The sequence below is a fragment of the Amphiura filiformis genome, chromosome 4 (assembly GCF_039555335.1).
Source record: "Amphiura filiformis chromosome 4, Afil_fr2py, whole genome shotgun sequence".
Taxonomy (NCBI): Eukaryota; Metazoa; Echinodermata; class Ophiuroidea; order Amphilepidida; family Amphiuridae; genus Amphiura; species Amphiura filiformis.
This window is the reverse complement of record NC_092631.1, coordinates 11922689-11947331: the sequence shown is the minus strand read 5'-3', so window position 1 is coordinate 11947331 and position 24643 is coordinate 11922689. Positions and strand designations below refer to the sequence as shown.

The following is a 24643-nucleotide window of genomic DNA, read 5'->3' as shown; positions in this document are numbered from 1 at the left end:
CCCGAAAATGCGTGACATCCCGCATTTCCGTCCATTAATAAAGATTGCACGTAAAATGAAAATTAAGAAATAATAATCTTGTCCGACATGGTTTGGTGTTTTGTGGTGGTGCTATTATGTAAAAGCATCACTAGCATTGTGTTAAATTCACATTGCTTATGTAGGATATTGGATATTTATCAGACATTACAATGAGGCTATATGCACCTCATCGCTTGGTGCATGGTTCCTTGATGCAACATTGTGTATCTCATAATTTGTGTCTTTTTTCTCATTGGCAATTGGCATTCGTCGTATACATTTTCATGTGTTCTGCGTAGTTTGCAGTGTTTCAAAGTGTTGACCTGGAATTTCGTCAGAATGGCAAACAAACCAGCCAGTAAGAGAGGTTGTAGTTATACAGCAATTTCTGTGCATGAAGAGATTGAGGAAAGGGGACAAATACATATTCTGTGCATTATGTAGGCAAGACTTCACCATTGCCAGTGGTGTCCCTCTTTCTGACTTTCATGTGTTGGCAGGCCTCTAAATGTCCCTGAGTGCAATTTCTCGGAACTGATAAGGCATAGTGATGCGACTTGGTGCAGAGGTGGCAATTGACAGGTTTTTGTTGCAAAATATGCTAATTTGGTAGCTCATTTGCATAAATTTATTTTTTTTTCTTTTCCATTTTTTTTTTTTTTTTTTTTTTTTTTTTTTTGAATTGCATCCCCCCCCAAACTCCCAAGCAAATTTGTCCTGGTTTAAAATGATGCATGTTATGATGAAATAGGCATTGCAGTCGACGCTTTGTGTCGAGAATCGTGTAACCCGAAAAACCACAACATTCTAGTTGTATTTTGCTTATAATGTTGAAAATTTCCTGACTTTTTAAATTCAGTGGTTTTGTTTTGTTTATGTACTCATACATTGACATGTCTATCTTGCATGCCCAAGCAGCTTGCCATCCCATCAAATTAATTGATTACCTAATCCCATGCTGCTGACAGGCACTGTTGCTTTCAGTTCAGTTCATTTTTTGTGTTGTTGTTTTTATTTGTTTTGCATTCTGCAGTGATCATAGACAGTGCACTAGGTGTATTGAGTGCCCCTAAAAAGTGTAAGTTTTTAGTTTGTGTAGCTTTGATTTTCGTTGTACTTATTGTCTTTGTAGTTTTAGTCTTAGTTTGTTGATTTCTCTTTTTGAGTTTGTCATTTTATCCACTGGCTTTAACCATAAGGGAATATTGCAACCATGTATTCCTTTGGTTGGTTTGTTAATTGAGGGGGGGGGTATTTATGTACATGTGTGTTCCTGTTTTGTTAGGGTTTTCCCCAGATATATTGTTGCACATTTATGTATCCTATAGTGATTATAGTGATGAAACTTAGTAGAAGTTAACTTCAATATGTCCCTATATCACATAATTTGTAGGTCATTTTAAAAGGTCATCTGAGGTCAAATTAGTAAATATTATTGGATTTTCACCCTAGTTTGCACATTTATCCTTCAATAAGTATCACACACATTGAAGGTCATTTGAGGTCAAATTATTCATTTATCCTACAGTTAAACGATGAAATACACTTGGGGTAAGTTGACTTCATTATGCATCACACATTTATTTCAAGGTCATCTGAGGTCAAATTAATAAGATGGTCAGATTTTTACACAAGTTTGATTTGTTATAACAATTTAATCCAGTGTGATTTGGTGAGAGTAAATATCAATATGTGTGACAAAATTTGTTTTTAATTTGTAGGTCATCAGGGGTCATCTGAGTATGGGTAGTTTTCTGATGAATATTTATGGTAGTCATTCCTACACAGCACCCTTGCTTTTACTGATCTTAAGCGTCCTGATCCAAGGATTTCTCAATTCAAGGACCATTTTGTAAATAAATGTGGAGTACATCTTTGTTGGTGATGCAAATCATTTACAGGCCTTGAGATAATACTACATAGTTACATGGGAAATAGAGCAAACTATTTTGCCCATGATACTGGCTATGTCACCCTGCAGGGTGAGAGGTGATAGACAATACAGAGGGCTGGCAAGATTGCCTTATTTCCCAGATATAAACCATGTAGGATTTGTTTTATTATACCTCACTCTGACTCTGAGGATAAGGTTGGAGGGAGATAGGATACAACTATTGACTGGCTGAGGGCATGTTTAAAATGACAGGCCCCAGGTGATCTTGATGACCCTAGCCTTGCATAGCATGTTTTGGAGATCACTACCACATACATGTATGTCAATTTACAGGAAATTACAGAGATTTACTTACTGCTCCACAAATCAATTAATACAATAATACAATTGAATATATGAATACAAAAGCCACCTAAGTCCATACTTTGGCCAAATTGAGTTAAGCATGGGAAATTGTTGCTATACATAGGCCTGTCATATGCATGAAAGAACAACTCAAATTCATTCTCTGTGTCTATTGGGCATGTGAAAAATAGCATGTATGAAAGAATCACCCAATTCCATGATTTGAGTCTTGTAACACATTGATTGAAATCCAGTATGTATAAAAGTCCACTTGTAACACATTCATTGCTAGAGAATGACTTTTAAACAAAAAATGGGTTTAATAAAGGAAAGTGTGTTGTTTATATTACATGGCAGAATGCTTATCAACATTATACATACCTGTGTGCTTTATTTTGTATTATCTTACTAGTGGTAATCTCATTCTAACATTGTTGTCTTTGTATATGATTCAAAAAACCACCTAAGTCCAAAATTTAAAATGAACCCCACGAAGTCCCTGAAATGCTAATCGTCATACCTAATACAGGTTAATCCACTCATTTGCACGTAAAACTTACCATATTGACCAGGTAAATCTAACTGAAGGAATTAAAATGATACACAGGTTTTTCTCTCAAAATAACTTCGCATGGACTTAGGTGGCTTTTGTATTCATGTATTCAATTATAATTTTGACCTTTTAAAAAACAACTTTTAAGAAAAAGGTAAGTTAAGTATAATGAAAGACAGAGATAAAAAGAATTTATCACGTCTGGAGACGTCATCTGTCAATCAAACTGGAGCACAGTTTGTTTACAAGTGTTGTGATGATGACTTGCTGAACGCGACGGTATAACCGGGTGCCTTATTGTTAATTTTGCACCTTCAAACACAAACCATCTCAAAAGTTAGGTCTTTATAGTAGGAAACTTTCTTTCGTGAAGGCACCATGTCAACAATGCCTAGAAAAGTTGATTTTTGCCTTGTAAAAGTACGTAATTTTTCGCCATTTTCTGCTATTCCTTTTCTCCGATCGGAATCAGATAAATCAGCCTTCCTTTTATGCGCTATTGAGCCTGTGTAAACCAATCAAGGATCGTAATTGACAGTGACATCAGACGTGATAAATTCTTTTTATCTCTGTCTTTCATTATAACTACTTCAGAGTTAGCGCTTTCTTCCATGGTAAGTGTGTGTTGACTTGTTGTTGTCTGCAGGCATTGGTGTGTTAAGCAGACTTGCTAACCTTTACTGTCTTGAGTGGATACTGAGATCAGGCATTTAAAAAACACATCATTGTTGTAAGAAATTATGCGTATAAGGAAATAGTGGAGGCCTAGATCTTTCTCCTGTGATAATAATGTTAACATTTGTTCTAATCTTACTCTTGTTGTATAAAGTTGCTGCCCCAAAAGAGCTAATCATTGACTTGGATCATAACAAGTACAAGTGTGAGGTGCCAGAGTGTGGCAAGTCATTCCGTAAGGCCACCTTACTGGAGTATCACAAGAAGTATTATCACATCAAACAAGCGACATCTAGTGTGACAACAACAGCAGCAAGTAAAGTACTCAGCAGAAGCAGAAAGAGAGTTTCTACATGTAAGTAACAAGACCATTATCCGCCCTAATATGACTGTCACATCAGTGTGAAAAATGGTGTAAAGGTTGTGTTGAAAATTTTGAAATTTTGACTTGTACATAATTTCAGTGCTTAAAAGAATTTCTTCATTGTCATTTGTACACATTTAGAGAAATAAATGTTTGGGTCACTATAGCATGGACATTGTTTTCTTTAATTTTTGATACAGAAAATTCAGAGAACAAATTAAAGGCCCCTTTCAGAGATATGTCCTACAAAATTGTTTACCTAACCTATCCATGAATTGATCTTTAACTTGTGCTTTTCATGAAATAGGTCAAGTAATTTTTCTTGATGTGTCCATTGGCCTATCATAATAGCATCTGCTAGCGTATGTATGAACACAGTTCCCTTGCTGTCATTGTTCTTGGGGACAGAGAATTACCAAGATCTAATACTTGACACAAAACAAAGTTTGCAACTTCTCATTTAAGGATTCAGTTACTACAATAGTTAACATTGTAAACTTGCAAATGTGGGGGTTGCAAATCATGATTCGCCAGTGACTAGGATTTTTTTTAACGTAAATTTACACAGTTAACCAACTGGCTTGTGATCCGTTCAAATGGACAAACAAATAACCATTAATTTACACCCCTACCAGTGACAGGTCTTTCATGTCACATCATTGGCACCATTATGTAATTTAAAGTGAAGGATTTCTGTTGTAACAAAGCATGCAATATTACTTTTGCAGCCCCGACCACATCCAGCAGCAGACGAAGCAGTGAAGAAACTGGAACCCCAGCCAAAGTGACACGCAGCCAGCGCTCCTCGGCCCCCAGTGAGTTGGCAATCATATCGCCAACACGTGAACCTATGTCGCCTCCCATCAATTCACCTGCAGAGAGGAAGAAATCACTAGATGGAAAGAGAGAAAGGAGTGGTGATAAAATACCAGAAGTCAGAGTAGCAAAAAATCCAGAAACAAGGAGTCCTGTGGAGACTAAAGCTGGTAAAATACCAGAGACCAGAATACCCAAGTCGCCCGAGACCAGATTAGTCAGATCTTCTAATGGGAAATTTGTGAAGACAACACCAGAGTGTAGAGGGTCAAGGTCATTGTCAGCAGAGAGCAGGTCATCTCCGACAGCAGAGGGTAGAGTAAGAAGAGTATCTGCACCAGATAGAACAAGGCAGTTGTCTGGGTCGGGCGTGGTCAAACCACCTGAGACTGTTCCTGAGCATGCTGATAATGAGAAGCCTACAGAAACTGTTGAAACAACAGGTCCAAAGGTAGGGGATATGGAAGGTAATATAACTATCACCAAAGCTGATGAGGTGGTGGGCAGTAATAACAATGACACCAATAAAGACATCAGTAAAGACGCAAGTAAAGACATCAGTAAAGACGCAAGTAAAGACAACATTAAAGACGCAAGTAAAGACACTAATAACAAAGGTATTAACAATCTTGATGAAGCTAAATCAATTGATGATGTCGTCATTAAACAGGAACCTGATGATGTCAAGTTGCCTCAAGAATCGCCCAAAATTTTGGAAACGCCGACGCCTGTGCACAGTTCGAAGCAAGAGATCAAATCCAAGATGGCATTGCCGGCATCTACTGAAGGCAGAAAAGAACACACTGAAGTAAAGGTGGAGAAGGAGAGAGAAGGGAAGAGCAGGAGTGAGCGAGCCAAAGTGAAGCATAAGAAAAAACACAAACATAAGCATGACAAAGGCAAAGATGAAAGGTCCAGGGATCGACACAAAGGAGACCGTCGTAGGAAGTCTTCGGAAAAGACCAAACTATCAGATGTGGAAGGAGCAGAACGGTCATCTCTGGCAGGTCAGTAATCTATATACCAGGGCTGGGATTTTTCCGGATTTATTCGTTTTTCCGGATTTTTTATGTGCCCCGGATTTTAAAAAACCTATTTTTTTTTTAAAGCAAGGGAGTCTCTTGTCTCAACTAAAAAGGAGACATAGGAAAGGAAAGGAAAAGAAAGGTGGAATGGAGATGAGAGCATGGTGAAAATAGAAGCGAATGTGCTTCCATACCTCTAGATGCTGTATCTTGTGAATGGATACATAGGCGGATTGACTTCAGATTTTCAGGATAGATGGGTCATGGTCAGAAACTCTGGCTACTTTTGGTGGTGTTCAAGGGCATTATATACTGAGGTCAACGGTCATTTGAGGTCACCAAATTTGTAAATTAAAATTTGTCTCGTATGAACAGTTCAAATCCTATTGCAACAAGTATTATGTTTTGATGGATCCAAGTGTGTGAAAATATTGAATCCCAAACGTAATAATGATAAAATTGGATGCTTTAAGCCCAATATTATTGGTCTCGCTATAAGTTTTAAAATATTGGACTCGACTAGGTCTCTCTTCCAATATTTTAAAACTCACTTTCATATCAAACTTGGGTCATAGATGCACTATGGGAACCCTCCTCTATTGGTGGTATTCAAGGTCATATATATTGAGGTCAATTTGTAAAATACCATTATTAAAGACTTGGTTAAAATTTGGTCTCATATGAACAGTTCAAATCAAATGTAACCATTATGTTGTGATGAGTCCAAGTGTGTGAAAATATTGGATCCAAAACATAATAATGATAAAATTAGATGTTTTATGCCAATATTTATTGGTCTCACTATGAGTTTTAAGATATTGGAATATATTCCAAAATAATTTGAAATTAATAGCTTGACCATAGGCTCATTCGATCCAATTTTATATCAAACTTGGGTTGTACCTGCATTATGGGCACCTTCATGTATTGGTGGTATCTGTGGTCACATACGGATGTCAAAGGTCATTTGAGGTTAGGTTTGTTTGTTTACCACTCATAAAGTTTGACATTTAGCTGTTTATTCTTTCCGAATTTAAATTGCCCCATGGTGGAAGCATCACAATCGTCGCCTTGCGTCAAAAACCGCAATGCTTCAGTTTTGGACAACCATACACTTTTTTTGTTTAAAGCAAATAATGACAAATGGTTAATTGAATGGCTTTAATTGGCCCTTCATTTAAAAATTTTACACAATATTAGTGTAAAAAATATTTGCCTCCCGGTTTTAAAATCCTGCCCTATGTGATAATATAACATTTGTGACATTCTATGCATTGTTGTACAGTTAAGGAAGAGCCAGTGGAATCCAGCAAGACTGAAGTTAAACATGAAGACACATCCAGTGGTATGGAAGGCTGTGAGGACATTGATTTAGAAGAAGAAAAAGAACTCATCAACTGTGTGTGTGGTTACTTGGAGGAAGAAGGATTTATGCTACAAGTAAGTCAAATTGGTTTGTGCCATTGGAGGTGATGCGTGGTAGCAGGTTATAATATTATCAAAAGTCACTTGTATTATGCCTCCACTGCAAGGCATACTGTTTTTGCAATGCCTCCGGATGCTATATCCTGTGAATGGATCTAGGCGGATTGATTTAAGATTTTCAGGATAGGTGAGCCATGGTCAGAAAGTCTAGCTACTTTTTTTGGGTGGTGTTCAAGGTCATATGCAGAGATCAAAGGTTATTTGAGGTCTAAATTTGGTCTCACATGAACAGTTTAAATCCTATTGCAACCATAAAACTGTCGTATGGGTATGAAACTTGGTGGGTACAGTCAACATTTAGAGCCAAATTTTTGGAAGGTCATTTCGGGGTCACCATGTGTTGTTGCAGGTTCATTTCAACCAAAAGTAATCGCGAATGCAGGCGGTCGCGAAAGCAGGTGAGACTTGTGGTTCGAGACTGCCTTGTTAATAAACTTCCTTAAAATTTGTATTGTATCACAAAAAAAAAATCAAAATTATTTGATATGAGAAGGACATTCCTCGTATTCAGAATGCAATTTGATATGTCTGATGTGCTCTCAGGCCCACAAAAAAATACTGTGCGAAGGTGGGTGAGGGACCCGTAAGTGGAATGATTTGCCCTGATTTGACAGATGCTGAACTTAGCCTAGTTGTGAGGGATTTTCTTAATAATCTGTGGTTTGTTGTCATTATACCGACCAATTGGATAAACTTAGTTTCCATAATCATTTGTTTTACATGAAAGCCTCTACTAATGTGAATATGTATATCAGGGATGTAAATCTTCCGGAAATTGTCGGAAATTTGGCCATAAATGAAAAAAATCCGGATATGTAAAAAAATATTTATTTTTTATTTTTATTTCTTTGCATTTCCGGAATTGGATGATGATAATTTGTCATAAAAAGAGCCAAAAAAACTTTTTTTATCCTGCAGCGTATTCCCCGGACAAACCCCTCTATTCCCCGGACAAACCCCGCGACCACCTGTCCAAGGACCAGATGGATTTTCAGGAAATGGATATGTTGCCCATTTACATCCCTGGTATATGTATGTATAGGAAAAATAGATCCTGCTGCTTTAAAGTTACTGGAAGACTCTGTATTTCAAGTCTCGGGGAACTTAATATCCGGTCGGGAAAAAAGTATAAAGTCGACCCCCGATCATTTATGCCAAACTGGCAGAGAAAATGAATTGGATAAAACAATCTTGAGGTATGCTATTTTATAAATATGACAAGTATGTTCTTTCCTTATTTATTTGTTGATTTACAATATGAAATCATCTTTTGATTTTGCAGTGTGAGCGATGCTATTGTTGGCAGCATGGTTGTTGTGAAGGAGTCAATCAAAGTACAGCACCTAAGCATTATGTGTGTACATTTTGCAGACACCCAAGGGGTAGGTTTGTAAGGCAGTAGCGTAGCCAGGATGTTAGAGTGAGCGGGGAAAGCCAAATTTTCGTCCCCATTTGTCAAGTTTTTTGTCCCATTTCAAGTCATTTTAAGGACACTTTACTCTTTGCCGTCCCACTCCCCATTTTATCCCTGAAATCTTATCCCTGTGAAATTTGCCTCCCCCGGCTACAGTCTGTCCACATCAAAGTATGAGGTATGAGAATAATTATTTCAGTTCAATGCGTGTGTAAATGCTTCTTTGGCACGCCAACTGCTGCGCAGTTTGTACTTGCAGAGTGCACCACACTCTTTATGCATCACATTTTTTTAACACGCAGTGCGTGTGACGCAAATCATTGACCCCCAATGCCACAGGTTTGGTTTGTACTTGTATGTGGACAGACTGTAGGACCCTGATAAAAGGCAATGTGGTCAAGCAAAATGAGTTGCATGGTGACTATATTCAATTTTTGCTGAGAGTTATCAAAATTGAATGAGTTGTTTCTATATCAAAAATTTGATAGTATCTCTGAAGCAGAAGAAATTGAATCCATGACATTGATCATTTCAAAATTGGTTTTCTGCAGCATTGGTTTTCTTCAACGTCTGACTGACTCAAATGTGGTTGATTGTATCACATGATAATCTGTGTGTATTAGCAATAAGCTGAGAAAATTTGGTTTGGTGATCCTCAAAATATGACTTGACATAATATTTAAAAAAGGAATTATAGGTTAAAACTACTTGTTGGGAGGAAAGGGACACAAATCAATAGTCATATGTACACACTCTGATCTGGCTAATAAATGAGCCTGGCAGATTTTAGAGGCCAGGAAAAGGAGGGAAGAAACAACTTAATTTTCAGCTATTTTTATAGCAAAGTTGTTGCTAAAAATGTTGGAATCTTCAGGTAACTTGGTAGTCCTCATATTAAAATGACATTTTGAGCATCGAATGTGACTATTTTGTACTCATGCAGGTGAACGTGTGCAGTCCAAATATCGCTATGACCAGGAGTGGTTTAAGACCGGGAAGTTACCACGTTATAAGTATATATGCCAGGATGATATATCTGACAGATCACCATCTATCCTAACTGCACATAACCTGATGGCAGATATACACTCTATTCATGATGTACTACATGGATTACAACACAAGATGATAATACTAAAGTAAGTACAATTAGTCAACAGTGGTATACATCACTTGCACCTGTTCACATTACAAAATTTCTTCATTCAACAAAGATGAACAAAATAACCGATTATAGGTTAATGAACGTGTAGTACTTTTTGGCATCAGCGCAAGTGCATTATTTTGTCTAATTTCTCGAGCAATAAGTTTTGGTTGTCCGTTCGCCCGGGACAACCAAAACATGCACCGGACAACCGAAAATAATGCTCTAGTTGTCCGGCGGACAACCAAACATCTACAGCCAAAAGTCACTTTTTCAGCGTAGTTTGCTCAAACCTGACACAACTGATGAATTGTTAAATATTCAAGAGTATTGTTCATAAATTACTCCACTTTATTGGTCACATGTAGTTGTTTCAGATTATGGCAGCTTATGGACAACCAAAAACTTTGGTGGACAACCAGAAATTACAACCTGGTTGTCCGTGGGACAACCCCTTTTATTTTCTTAATTCGGACACTGAATACAAGTTTATTAATCTATTTCATACACGAGAAGGAAAAAAACACATGATTTTTATTGGGCTAAGCATTTTTTTTATTAATTTTTAAAAACTAGATAAAAATATCTAGCAAACTTTAGACCAACGATATGAGGCCCAAAAGTTTCTATAATTCCAGGGTTCAGACGCTGAATGGAGATGGAACAAAGACATTGCACCGTACACATTTTATGTCTTACCGCGAGTATCGTCGACCATGCCAAAGTATCAATGCTATTTAAAACAAACAGAAAAAAATGGGTAAAACTAATGCTGAAAGTTAATGAAACAGATGCAAGTTGATGTACGTCAGTAGACAGACAGCTGGGATACATATGAGATAGGCTAACAATTGTCACTTGTCACATGATCACTTTGTCGAGTGTTCCAATATCTGTGGTCGAGCGTACACATTATAAATATAGCTTCATCAAATTAAGAATTGCTTGGGGCTAGCTGCGGAGTGTTTGGAGGAGGTAAGTGGGTTGACTTTCATGCGTGTTACTGTTGTGGCCCAAAACTTTCCTAGGATTGTATTTTCAGGAACCTCACATTAAATTGATCTATTCCTGATGAAATATAATTGAACGACTTGGACACTGTTCCATTATGTACTGTTGTGAGAAACATAGTACAAGCTTAATCAAAATGATTCTTCTTGACACATGAGAAATGTTAAACAAAATATTAAACATAGAATCAATTACAATTTACATTGTATTACACCAAATGAAATGGTGTCTAATTAATGTTTTTTTTACTGGCCATGCCATAGGATTGAACATAAAAAGTCCAAGTTTTGAAATATTCTCAAAATATCAAAAATTATTTTAAGAACCATTAAACCAAAACTGGGCTTCTTTGTACTCATTGTAATGCATTTTTCATGCCAATTCCAAATATGGTCATGAAAATTTTCGAATTTATTTGAAAATATTTGAAACTTGTCATCTGCAGTCGACACCCACATGAAGAGTGTTGGCTACATGATCTGTGAATTTTGTTGAATTATGCAGATCACAGATATCTGTGTGCTGATAGTGGTGTTTTGGAAGGTGATGCTGTGGATTTCACTTGTATTAAAAAAAAGTACAACGCCTAGACGTTGATCCACAAGCCTCGGCACACTTTACAGGTTGTCACTGACCAATACGGCCCACGTCATTCCATAAACCATTTAACAACATTTCAAGGTCTATGCTGCTACAAGAGCACACACGGCAGACATTCGACAAATAACCTTCGCAACCAGGATCAGCTCCCCGAGTTTCGTACAGGTTACAACAAGACCATTAGCAACAAGTTCCTTGTCCAGGGGAAATTCAAGCTAATTCTATTTTTCCATGAGTGCGTACTAGTACCATTGTCGAACGCCTAAAATATAAACATTCAATATTTGTTTTATATAACTCAATATAAAATTCTTTATCTTCCACTTAATTTTATAAATCACCAGGAAAACAAAATAAATTGCACAAATATTACAAACTGTATTTATTTTAGAAGCGACACCCACACCTATAATTAATGAGTCAAGGTGGTCACCGTTTGTGATGTACGCCTGCGTCTGTCAGCGTTGCCATGTAGATGCCCGCCAGTGCAATGGAAAATGGACTATTGCACTGGCACGGAGTGCAATAATCTTTTTCTATAAATAGCAATTATATTCAATAGTAATTGACCAATTAAATGATAAGAATCTTTGTATGAGTTACATAACACAAAACAACTCATCCACTACTTGAAATATTATGCATGCTTATACTTTGTCAAGCAAAATAAATTTATTTGTAATCTGTGGTCACCATTTATGCCCTGCAAGGTGCTAACACTTCATAGTTCTGGTCGCTGGGGTTTAACTCCCTGCACAGGCATGGAAGCGATCAATAACCTGAGTGTAATCCTCTTCAATGCACAAGTTCATGCACCTGTGGTTCTTTGATGTCAACTGCATATAATAGAAACTGTGATCAATAATAAACGTTGGTCAAAAGACGAGCTTACTGAAGTGAAAAATTATGTACATGCATAATCATCATTTATGCATATTGCCTTGAAAATCATAAAAAGCGATTACTTGATCAACTCAAATGATTTTATTAGCATTTACAAGTCAGATTCAGAAATAGAGAATCTCATTACACACAATAATCCAAACATAGATGCAGGGGAAAGAATTACCCATTGCACACTAGCACAATTAAACATGATTTTACAAATGGAAACATGATATGCATAGGCAGATATACCAGAGTAAAAACTCGGGACATACCTGCCTGTCCAGGGACTTGAACCCCAGACCTTGAACCCCAGGTCTTTCCCCTGTATATCGATATATTAAGAATAACAATTAAGCATCATTAATTTGATCTCATGCACTAGTTTGTATTATTTTTGAATGTTTCCATGTTCTAGTGTATGATGCGTAAGCCTCTTCCCTTGTTTGCCAAAAATAGATGGTCAAGTTCATGGAGAATGTTACAAACTGTGGAATGTTTTGCTATTTCGTTTTTCTGCAGGGAATGTTTATCATTAAAATCGGATATGAAAAACTATAAAAACAACAAAAAACAGGCATCACTATTTGTGTGCATAATGCAAATTATGAGAATTATACAGAAGTGACCTATAACACTTAGAAAAGCTGCATCTTGAAAAAGCAATTACCGTATTCATTCCAATAGGCGCCCATGCCCCAATAAGCGCCCACCCAGGGTATTTTCAATTTGCTAAAGGCGGGTACGCCAGGTATCATCAATGTTGAAGTGATGGATAGACGTCGATACAGTGAAATAGCCGGAGGACTAGATTTCTACATCAGAAAAGCTACTAGAACATTCTCAAGACCCATTTATAACATACATAAATTTGTCTCTAATAAACGCGCCTAACAAAAAAATCAGGTAAACCAGGTAAAGAAATAAGCGCCCACCCAAAATGACTTTGTTAAGCGCCCTGGGCGCTTATTAGAATGAATACGGTAGTCTGATGCTAGAATCTGAGCATGGAAACTCTGGTGAAATGAAAAAGAATCTTTCCGATTGATTTTGTGTGCCTTTTGAGTGTTAAATGTTTCAACATTTAATGAATAAAATGCGAGTAACTATGATGGCATCAACATGACAGTAATATTTACAATGAATAATAATTATTGCTCAGTAAAGAAAGAAATGGTTACCATTGGTTTGATTCATTGCACCACCTTCAGTAACTGTATCTAGAAATTGGTGCAAGTTACTTGTCAGTTTTTGCCGGAAACAAGCTTTTTCTATGGTTACTGACCAGCTCATTAGCATAGTTCATCAGACATTGGGACATTGGCTGGATTACTGCCCTCTGTTACTGACAGGGCTTCAAACTCTTATTAAGGTGGTCTAAGTGCAGGGGTGTGCAAACAACAGGTTAGAAAGACTATGGCTGCTAACACTCATGAACAATGATTTTGATACCACTGTAGCATCTTTCCTATCATGGATAATAAGATGTTCTTGTGATTTGGTTTTTGCTGAAATACCAGATATTGTTTGTTCATCTCTCTTAAACACTATATTTTGATGCCTTTACAGGAATCCAAATCATTCTGAGTTAGCATTGTGGGCGCACCCATGGAGGAGTGGTGAAGAGTGGTCCTTTGATGGTCAAGTGCCTTTTGACACCATGGACACTAGTGCGCAGGACACTGATCTGAGTAACATGGACACTAGTAATTTGGACACTGTTCCTAATAGTATCAATACCAGTACACAAAGTGTTGAAATCATGGATACTTCTAACAGGGATACTGACATGAATCAAATGAATGTTGGTGTGATGGGGAATGAAATCAATAGTGACATCAGCATCAAAAGTGCCATCAGTGGTGGCGGAAAGACTCATCCTGTAGTTGAGGCTGCATCAGATGCACCCATTGGTAGTATGGAAGCTGGGCAAGAAACAACTCCTGAAGCTGGTGAACCTTTGCCAGTTGCAAATGAGAAAATTGCCACTGACGAAAAGCCTAAGCCAACTGATGCTGATGCTGTTGTATCAGATGAAAGCAAAAAGGAATCTTTACCAGATACTAGTGCGGCAGATAAAGAGGAATCAGCAGACAAAAGTGATAGTGCTAAAGAACACCAAAGTTCAAATGATGAGGCTAAAGAACTCCAAAGTCAACAGAGTACTTCGGAAACGTGTGATAGAACAAATGCAGATAGTGCAGTGAAGAAAACTGTAGAAGAGAAAGTAACAGAAATGGAAGTGGGTAAGAATGAAACAAGTAACAAACCAACACAAACTGGTAATAATGAGGAGCCAAGTATCTCCACATCATCCTCTTTTGCTGAACTGAGTCAGTTAGATCCAACATCACCAGGGGGATCTGTATTTGGTACACAATCATTGAAAGACCCAAAACCTTCAACAAGTGCCGAAACTGATGGGCAGTTCAAACTTACTGTGGATGATGCCGTAGATATTGATAAACCAGGACCATCTGGATTACAGCAATCCATAGAGAGTAATCAACCAGGCCCATCTGACCAACAACCACCACCTGTGGATGCTGATATACCTGGTCCATCTGGTTTACAGGCTACCAACATACCTTCCACATCAGCAGATGATGGTACAGAACTGTTATCAACTGCAGTGAAGGTGACAGGCAGCAGTGTATGGACACCTGTTCAGGTATGTCATTGACACTCACCAAGGGTGGGCTACCATATGGGTCATGCATTTTATATAACTAGAGCAACTTAGGCTTTTGAATGCCTTTCTGTTTGTTGATTTATTTGTTCCTTTATTTCACACAAAGTTTGACAGCAATAGAGTCATTTTAAAGGTTTTACATTACTTTGACCCTGGACAACCCTCTGTGAATATTTGACATGTAGGTCTCTTTCTTTCTTAATAAATGTTCAAAGTTGCCTCCTTTTTGCATGGTTGGATCAGATCATACAAGTTTTTTTGTGCCTCCACAAGGCATATTATTTTTGCAATTTGCGTACTTTATTCGTATGCTGTACATGTAACTCTTCAATGGATTGACTTCATATATTCTAGGATAGGCTATGGTTACAAACTCTAGCTACTTTTCTTTTTGTGGGGGGGGGGTCTAATTTGCGCAAGCAGGGAGCCACAAAATTCTAGTAATTGGTCAATATTTTGCCCCGTTTATACCAGGCAAGCAACAGTTCAACCCTACCTTCAACATGTGGCAATGTAGCAGCTGTTCAGCACCCTGCCATTCCTCCTCCAGCAGTGTGCCAGGCTAATCTAATGGAACACATACAGACCATGCACGAAGAACTCTTTGATAGGCTGGCGCTTATTGAAGAGCAAATAGAAGGTAAGGCAATTAATAAGTGATAAGGTGTTACGGCTCTCACTAGGATCCACAACATGCTCATCTATTAGGGCACAGTTCTTTAACTTAAAGTTGAACATTCATTGAATGACCTTTGAAAATTTGGGTACAAAAACTCATACTCTGCAACTTGAGGTCAAATTTTGCACTGATTGTTTAATTGAGGTTATTGAACTATGCCATTGGGATGAGGCTATTGTAGTCCTTACTGTCTTACTGAAACTCCTGACATGGGACACCAACTTTACTCAGCCAGTAATCCTTCCACATTGACATATGCCCGAATGTAAACAATGAATTGGTTTATAATCTCTCAGGATTTACCCATCAAAAGTATTGTCAACCAGGAAAGAGCCATCCTGTGTATTCTCATCTCATAAGGAGCCCTTACTAAACAACCCAAAAGATCAATGATGTGCTATGATTGTAACTAGAGCGTGGCCTAGCGGTTAAGGCATAGGACTGTGAACCCAATGGTCAAGGGTTCGAATCCCAGGTCCGGCTCTTTGTGTCCTTGAGCAAGACACTTCACTCTACTTGCTTAGTGCTTCGGAGGGCACTTTAAGCTGTCGGTCCTGATGTACATGCATATTTTCTCACATTAATGTAGTGTGCACGTTAAAGAACGCCACAGGCTATTCGAAAGAGCAGGGATCATCCGGTCATGTTGACTGTACTTCAAAATACACTCATCTACTCTAGGTTCCAGAGTAAAAAATAAGTACAGCTTGTCTGTACGCAGTGCGACAATACTCATACATATGAGGGAGGCACTTATAAGGAAGAAGAAGAACACAACACAGAAAGCCGTCACTCCAATGTCTCATCTCATCTTGAATACGTCAAGCTTGCTTGGATTAATAATTTGACATTTATTAAAGTTATTTAAAACATTTTATAACTTATTTTTAAATATTTTTAAAACGTTTCAAAAGACATTTTGTGTTTGCTGGGCAGTTACGAACCATGTATTTGTTCTTGATGTAGAACATTTTAAACTATTTTTCCTTATCTTTTAATGACTCAACAATTGTCATGTAACATTTTATAACTTTCAGAAAATGTTTTGAAAATGGTTTAAAAGATATTTAGTGTTTGCTGGGCAAGGTGATCTGTGGGAATCAATCAACTTGCAGTATAGATGACTTGAGGGAGGCTATGTCTTGCCATTCATTTTGGGGCAGGTAGAGGTCAACGACCGTATTCTCATCCAAATTCTGGATAGAAATCAACTAAATTTGTAAAAAAACTTGATGAAATTCTTGTACATATACCGTATTAATTGTGATAAACGCTCCCCCTCTAATAAACGCCCCTCCAGTTTTTCTGTGAATTGACAATACGGTATGTGACCGTACACCACAAATGAGCCGTAAATGTCCTAAATTGTATTCTGAGTTACAGTGTAAAATTTGCATGAAGGTCGTATTCATAGGTACCTCAAGTTGGCACAACATGTATCTCATTTTTATAGTCAAACACCTTTTAAACCAATTAATAATCCTGTTCAAGTGGTGGGTTACAAACCATTGTATTTTGTCTGGGTATGTATAACCAACAATTAACAATGAGTAGACATTGCTGAACCTCATTGACTTGGGGATGATTTGAAATGACCGCCAATTATGACTGTTTGATATTTATTACCAGCAATGTGAAAAAGAAACACATGTAGAAACAAAAAAAGGTACCATTTTGTTGAAGGAGCAAAGTTCAACAAACCATAACCCTGCTTCTGGGTATCGTTTGAAGTCAAATAATATACCATTTTAAAGCTTATAATATATATTTTCTAAACACGTATGTCTTATGTAAGTTATGCTAAACTATACCAACACGCTTTCTTATGGGAAAGCTTATTGTGGTCTTACATGTGTCCGCCATTACAAATCAGAAGCAACTGAAATAATTCAATGTGTCTGGAACCTGTACCACATATGAGTACACAGTGCTTGCTATATAAATACGCATCAAAAAGTGTAGGTACCACTAGGTAGCACTGTATTCATTATGTATTAGGGTCAAGGCGTACATGGGCAAGCCATTACAATACCTTAAACTATACCTTTTTCACATAATGCACTATATCTATTGCATTTCACAGCACTTGAAGTTGCCTATGCACAGAAACATCCAGGAACAGTGAATGAGCCTCCACCAAGCAGTGAACAAGAGTCCTTGGCACTCAAAAGGAAAATGGCTGTACTCATGGCAGACTTGGAGAAATTATCCAACATAGACCTAAATAGTCACAATTAAATGTGTAGACAAGGTGTGATTTACAGGTCTTGTCATTGCAGATATGATGTAGGTGTGTGTATCATGTTGAGTAATAAAAGGTTGGCCTATATATTCTATGGTTCATAGGCAAATAGCTTCTAGGTGACCAACTGAATCAATCATCTGTAGGGGTCCCAGCATGCTGGTCAAAGGTGTTGTTTTTTTAAATCAGAAAAAGTACAGTTTAACCTGCCTGTGACGTCCAGTTCTTGTGTTATTAGCGAAAAGGTCACATTTTGACCTCCACAGGGGTCAACATTGTAAAAATGATCCAATTTAAACCAAACATATCTCAAGTTCTTCCTCTTGCAAAACCATTATAAGTAAAGAAATTTGCACCATCTATACAATTATTCAGGGTTCTTTTATGTGTATACACGCACAACGTCAAGCGTGTACATAGGACCTTGTAGAAAATAATATGTGCTGGACAGCTGGCAGTGCGCTTAATTTGTAAAAGGAAGTATGGAAAATATAGCTTCTAGGTGACCAACTGAATTAATCATCTGTAGGGGTCTCAGTATGCAGGTCAAAGGTGGTCTTTTTTTTTTTTAATCAGAAAAAGTACAGTTTAACCTGCCTGTGACGTTTGGTTCTTATATTTTTTAGCGAAAAGGTCAAATTTTGACCTCCACAGGGGTCAACATTGTAAAAATGATCCAGTTTGAACCAAAAATTTCAAGTTGTTAAAACCATTATAAGTAAAGAAATTTGCACCATCTATACAATTATTCAGGGTTCCTTTTATGTGTTAACCATCGTGTATACACGCACAACGTCAAACGTGTGCATAGGACCTTGTGGAAAATAATATGTGCTGGACGGCTGACAGTACGCTTAATTTGTAAAAGGAAATCTGTTACGAAGAAAAATATGTTAAGGTCAGTAGAGTTCAAATGAATTGAAATGTGTTGAGACACCTATGGAAAAATCATACTATATTATGGCCTAATCTCTGTTATTTTTAACATGCTGAAATGACACTTTTTTTGGTGTGAAGCCTAAACCCTTCCCTAACTTGCCCTATCCCTATCAGTCAATGTTGGTACTGCTAGGTGCACACGAGCAACATTATGATTGTTCAGGGTAAATGGGGGAGGCTTATTTACTTTACTAAATTTACCTTGACAAGTGACCAACACTTGTAAGTGTTGAAATACATAAGTAATGAAATATCCAAGATAACAAACTGTTCTTAATTTTGACAAATTTTTGCAAGAGGAACAATGTTAGACGTAAGTGGTTTAAAGTGGAGCATTTTCACTATGTTGACCCCTGTGGAGGTCAACATTTGACCCTTTTTCAAATAACCCTAGAACCGTACGTCACAGATAGATCATTGACCAGAGATATGTTTATTGACCAGAGAAATACTGACAGGCTTTAAAACAAGATTCAAGCTGTTTTGAAATCTGCAGATGATTGATTTAGTTATTGCCTATGACCCTTATACCTACCTATTTTTATAACTTGGTATGTTAATTTCTTCCATAATGATATGGGATTTGGCTCCTTAAGTAAACACAACACAAAAAGAAAGTCCGCACTATGTTACCCATCCTACACCAAAACCTGATCTTGTTATGACAATTTGATTGAATCTTGTTAGCTCAAATTTGCTATCAAACACTATAAATTGACAAAGATTGGTAACAGTATATGAAATTTGGTGCATTTGTAAGTTGCAAATTAAAAAAGAGCATGCAGACCTTTAAAGGTGAATTGCAGAGTGCAACCGAAAATCGTGCACTTGGTATAGTCGACAGGGGCCCATCGCACGCTTAGCAATTTCGACCGCGTGCATCGTGTTGATTTGCAACTTTTGAAAATGCATCAATTTTATCTACCAATTGTATCAAAATTGTGAAATTATTTTAAGCCAGAATCTAAAAAGTGTTGGGGTCAAAATTTTTTCAATAGTTGTTACTATTAAATATTTTATAGGAAAGGACTAGCATATTATATAACAGCCACAGCACAAGTTGATAGGCCTACATTAAATTTTTATATGAATCTGGTAAATTGCTGATGATCAAATGGTTTTGCCGATAACAGTAAATTTTAGCCGACATAAGTAAGAATGGGGGGAGTGTCACCCCCATACCCCCCCTAGTGGCGGACCTGAAAGTGCAGACTTTGTATTGTGTTTATATCAGTACACGGCGCTGTGTGTTTGGGTTTTATTTTGCTACATTAATGGAACCGACGTTTTTGGCATCCTTACACCTCAAATAATCGAAGCAAAATTGATTCCATTTTTCTATATGACCCCTATTTGAGGGTCAAAAGTTTGGCTAAACTGGATAATCTTGGAATTGTTAGTGTAGTGGTTCCAATTTAGATATATTGTTTATTATTAGGTGCCAGTTCAACTAAGCTTCCTTTTTCTGTTGAACATTTCTAAAATGATGAACATCTAAAGCAAACACAAAGTCAGATGTTACAATGGGAATAAAAATCTGTACTGTACAGAAGTTTTATTTGCACCTGTGATCATAGTTGACAGGCTATTCCATTTGAAATCAATTCACCTCCTGTGGGAGACATGCCCTTAATCTTCTATACAGGAAGTGTACATTTCAAATGGGGTTACCTGAATGGGTGACACTCCCTATGTCATGTCTTCTATATAATGTTGTGTATAAATTTCAACTGGAATATCCCAATTTCTTTGTATGATATGTAGTGTGTGCCTCTCAACACACAAATGTAAGCTAGCCTTTATTGTATTGTATGCAATCATACGCTGGGCTAAGTGTTAACATTAATTGGCAAACTCTGTAGATTCTCTGCGTGCATTTAGACTGGTAAATGAGCTATGAGATTACTCCATGCATCCATCCTTCAGACATGCCATCAGTCCTGTGTTCAGAGAATCATACATGTACAACACTTGACCAAGTTGGTTTGACATTGTAAATGAATCTTTAAAAATACAATATTCATATGCCTATATTCTAAAATCATTTTTGCAAACACATTAAAATCAAAATCGGCCGTTCGTGGTGCGGCTTATATGGCGGTGCGGCTTATACGCCGCCGTTTGAATCTTATTTTAGCATTTTTTCGGACCTGCGGCTTATACTCCGTGCGGCCAATATTCCGGAAATTACGGTAGGCAATTTACTGTGAAATTTTGGGCATTATTTGCTTGGACCTATTACATTGCAGGTACTTTACTGTACACTGAAGGCTGTAAATATTAATATAATGATATTCATGCTATATACAATGTATAACAATGTATAATGAAGCCAGACCACTGGCCTGCTGAATGGATTAAATTGTATATAGACCCTAGCTTTTCTAGGGCCTTTGATTGTACACAAAACACTACCTGACTACAGTATGATCTTTGAGTTTGCCTATGGGTTATTACATGGAAAGTGGAAAGTGTTACCCTTCAAAAGATTATCTATTTTACCAGTATTCAATTCAGTTGTTGAAAGTGCTCATGAATGATGGACATTTTATTTTAACATCTTATATCATTTCAAGTCTTAAGCATGAAGTTGTTTTGTAAAAGCATGCTGAATCCCATGAATAAACTTGGGTATCAGCATGTAGACTCTTCCTTAACACATAATTGCCCCTGGGTTGTAGTTGCTTGTAACTGTTCAATGTCCTTTGTTAATTTCGTCATCTCTTCTTGGAGCTTTTTCAGTGCATCTATAGTCGACTTGCACGTAGTTTCCACTTGAGTTCTGAAAGACAAAAAAAATGGATCACGGTCGTTGAATGCAAAAGAATTTGGACACAAACATGTACGTCAATTCTGGCACTGCAAATCATGTATTGATTATGTCAGTTTACCATTTAAAGCCATATTATAACATTTGTCAAGGAGGACGCCCTCAATATTTTTCAAAATTCTGTTCTTTTACACGATGGTTAGGTACTTTAGTAAGCTAACATACTCTGTAAAAATCACGACTTGAGCTGCTGTAGTTTTGTCAAAATTTCGAGATTTTGAATAAAACACAGGAACCGTCGTTTTATTATTACGATGGAAATATTAGTCGAACGCGTACACGATGTGTATAACACAGTACGTACAGTGGTGTGTGGTCAGGTCAAATTTAAAGACTGCCCCTTGTTTACAGAAAACAAGCAGACCTCGCCTATCTGCTCAGTTTTTTAAAGGTTTGGTGGCTCTGAAAAGAGCTGTTCACTGAAGACTGCCCCCTATCTACAGAAAAGAAGCAGACCTCGCCTATCTGCTAAATTTAAGGGTTTAGTGGCCCTAAAAACGGCTCAGTCTTCAGTGAACGGCTCTTTTCAGAGGCACCAAAACCTTTAAAAATTAGCAGATAGGCGAGATCTGCTTGTTCTCTGTTAACAAGGGGCAGTCTTCAGAGAACGGCTCTTTTTAGAGCCATCAGTAGGCAAGGGGTGGCCTACATGTGTCATTCTTGGGTACTTTGTCCTGAAGAAGTCAGAGCTACTCCTGACGAAAGCTTTGGCAGTTCTAAACTTGTCCGATGGCGAACCCGCTAAAAACCTACTAATTGTTATAAATTCCTGTCGAAAAAGCCTATCCCACAATGTGTTGGAAATGTTTCATATATTTCATTATAATTTGTATTTACAAAGTTGAAAAGGTTTTATATATTGAAACATACATGTATATGGCCAAGTCAGACAAGTTTGAAATCGTATTATAAACAAACTTCCAAGCCAAATATGAAGCAGCACTCATTCTATATTATATTATTATTATTTTTTCCACACAAATGTTTTATTCATCATAAAAAGAGTAAAAAATCAAAAAAAAAATTTTGGGGTATACCCCTCACAGTGTCAACACCCTGTATTATAAATATTTTTTCCATACAGCTCAATACTCCGTTGAAATCAATATTCTATTATTGACACAGATAAAGAAAGTTTACATATGCATTTTGTTATAGGACATGCACCTGGATACTGAATGGGCTAAACGTGTTCCTTTATACATGTACCTATAAAGTATAATAATGTAATTCGCAAAATTAAATATATCACAATTTTTACTTTGGATTTCAAAATTTTTACTTTTAAAATGCAGTAAAAGATATCCACAGCAAGCTGCAAGGCCCCGCTAATTACTAGTGTATTGCTTTTCGAGTGAGTGTACTGGAAACAAAACCCTGGTTTTACCTGAAAACAAATCGATTTTTCATCAAAGTGCTCAGAGGTGTCAAAATGTTCATTTTGATGAAACAAATCAAATAAGGATAGGATTGTAATATCTTGGATGCTTCGTTACCTAGGTAACACAACAACATAATCAAGTAGGCCCTACCATTGAGGCCTATTGACCTTGACCTATTTTGCTATCAGAGCACTTTGATGTTTTCGAAAAACGTGACCTTTGACCTTTTTGGTTATAACTCAAGAACAATATGTCCTAGATAGGTCAAACTATACATTTTCTGAATCCTTGTGACTAGGGAATACATTGGAATGGTTTTCAACACAATTTGAGCAAGTTTGAAATTTTGACCCTATGCAAAGTTCGATGACCTTTAACCCCCCTTGGGGCCAGTTTATATTTTTGGGAACATCCTGATTATGTTTTAGGGTCATCTTAGGAACCTAAAAAATTTGGTTTGGTTTAGTCCTGTGGGGGGTGCACAGAAAGTGGTCCTAGCTCCCCGAGTATCTTGACTTTAACCACTGCTGCCCTCGGATTCCCATTCAAAAAGCAGTTTTAGACACATGGAGCCATATTTTCTAGGCTTATGTCTTGTTTATCAACACAGCAGACTACCTGTCGTCATGTTGAAATTGCATAGGTCAGATCGCTAAATTGCTGCCTCTAATGATAGCTGCTTCATTAAATTTCAGGCATTTTTTCACAAAATGACCCCTATCAGACCGCACATGAACTTTGACCCCCAAACTGAGGTACAACACATTAACATCTTGGCCCAGCGCTTCTTCTCACCACGTCTGGTGGCCATAACATGCAATTTAAAGGAGCAATTTTTAAGATTTACACAAAATGACCTCTAATAACCCTGCACAACCTTTGACCCTTATCTGTGTACACCCTATATGAAGCTTGGACCATTCCGTGGCCAAGTTTGGCTAACATAGGTTAACAGCAGGCTGAGTGGTCCTGCGCTGCACTCCTTCGGGACACTTGCAGGGATTTCACCAGGACCAGTATCTGGTTGCAGATTCCTGAAAAGTTTCCTAATAGGTCTGTCACACTACGACGGACTGGATCAACGTACATCACCGAATACAAAAATATTTTATTCGTGGAAAAATCACCAGTCCGCAGAAGATTCGGTGGGATTTTGGGTCCGATTCCCGTTCGTCTCTCTATACGTTGTGGCCGCAAATAATCCTGCAGGCGTCTTATATCCGATCGTTCAACGTCCGACAAATGACCGGCTTTGGGGGTCCGATTCCCGCTCGTTTCTCTATGCGTTGAGGCCGCTAATAATCCTGCAGGCGCCTTAGATTCGATCGTTCAACGTCCGACAAATGACCGGATTTGGGGTCAACGTCCGACAAATGTCCGGATTTGGGGTCCGATTTTCCGCTTGTCTCTCTATGCGCTGTGGCTGCTAATGATCCTGCAGGCATTTTATATTCAATCGCTCAACGTCCGACAAATGACCGGCGAATCCGTGCATGTGGCACCAACAGGGACGCCCACCCTATCAGAAAAGTGGGGAGGAGAGGGTGTTTGAGAGGGTTTTGACCCTTAGAGGCAGTGACGTAGCAAGCACTTTTTCAGAGGGTGAACAATGTGGGAAAAGACAACTTTTAAGGGGGAAAACTTTGA

At 37.7% G+C, this 24643-nt stretch overlaps 1 protein-coding gene across 1 annotated transcript in view; it reads left to right on the top strand.

Annotated features, from left to right (window-relative positions):
* LOC140150545 (uncharacterized) overlaps positions 1-21742 on the top strand; it is a 43558-nt gene extending 21816 nt beyond the window's left edge. The window contains exons 10-18 of the mRNA XM_072172578.1: positions 1055-1099; positions 3643-3843; positions 4581-5675; positions 6979-7133; positions 8461-8560; positions 9536-9731; positions 13802-14903; positions 15399-15564; positions 17687-21742. Coding sequence (XP_072028679.1) covers positions 1055-1099; positions 3643-3843; positions 4581-5675; positions 6979-7133; positions 8461-8560; positions 9536-9731; positions 13802-14903; positions 15399-15564; positions 17687-17841 — 3215 coding nt within the window. The 3' untranslated portion in view covers positions 17842-21742. The remainder of the gene's footprint in view (positions 1-1054; positions 1100-3642; positions 3844-4580; positions 5676-6978; positions 7134-8460; positions 8561-9535; positions 9732-13801; positions 14904-15398; positions 15565-17686) is intronic.
* Positions 21743-24643: the final 2901 nt, after the last annotated feature.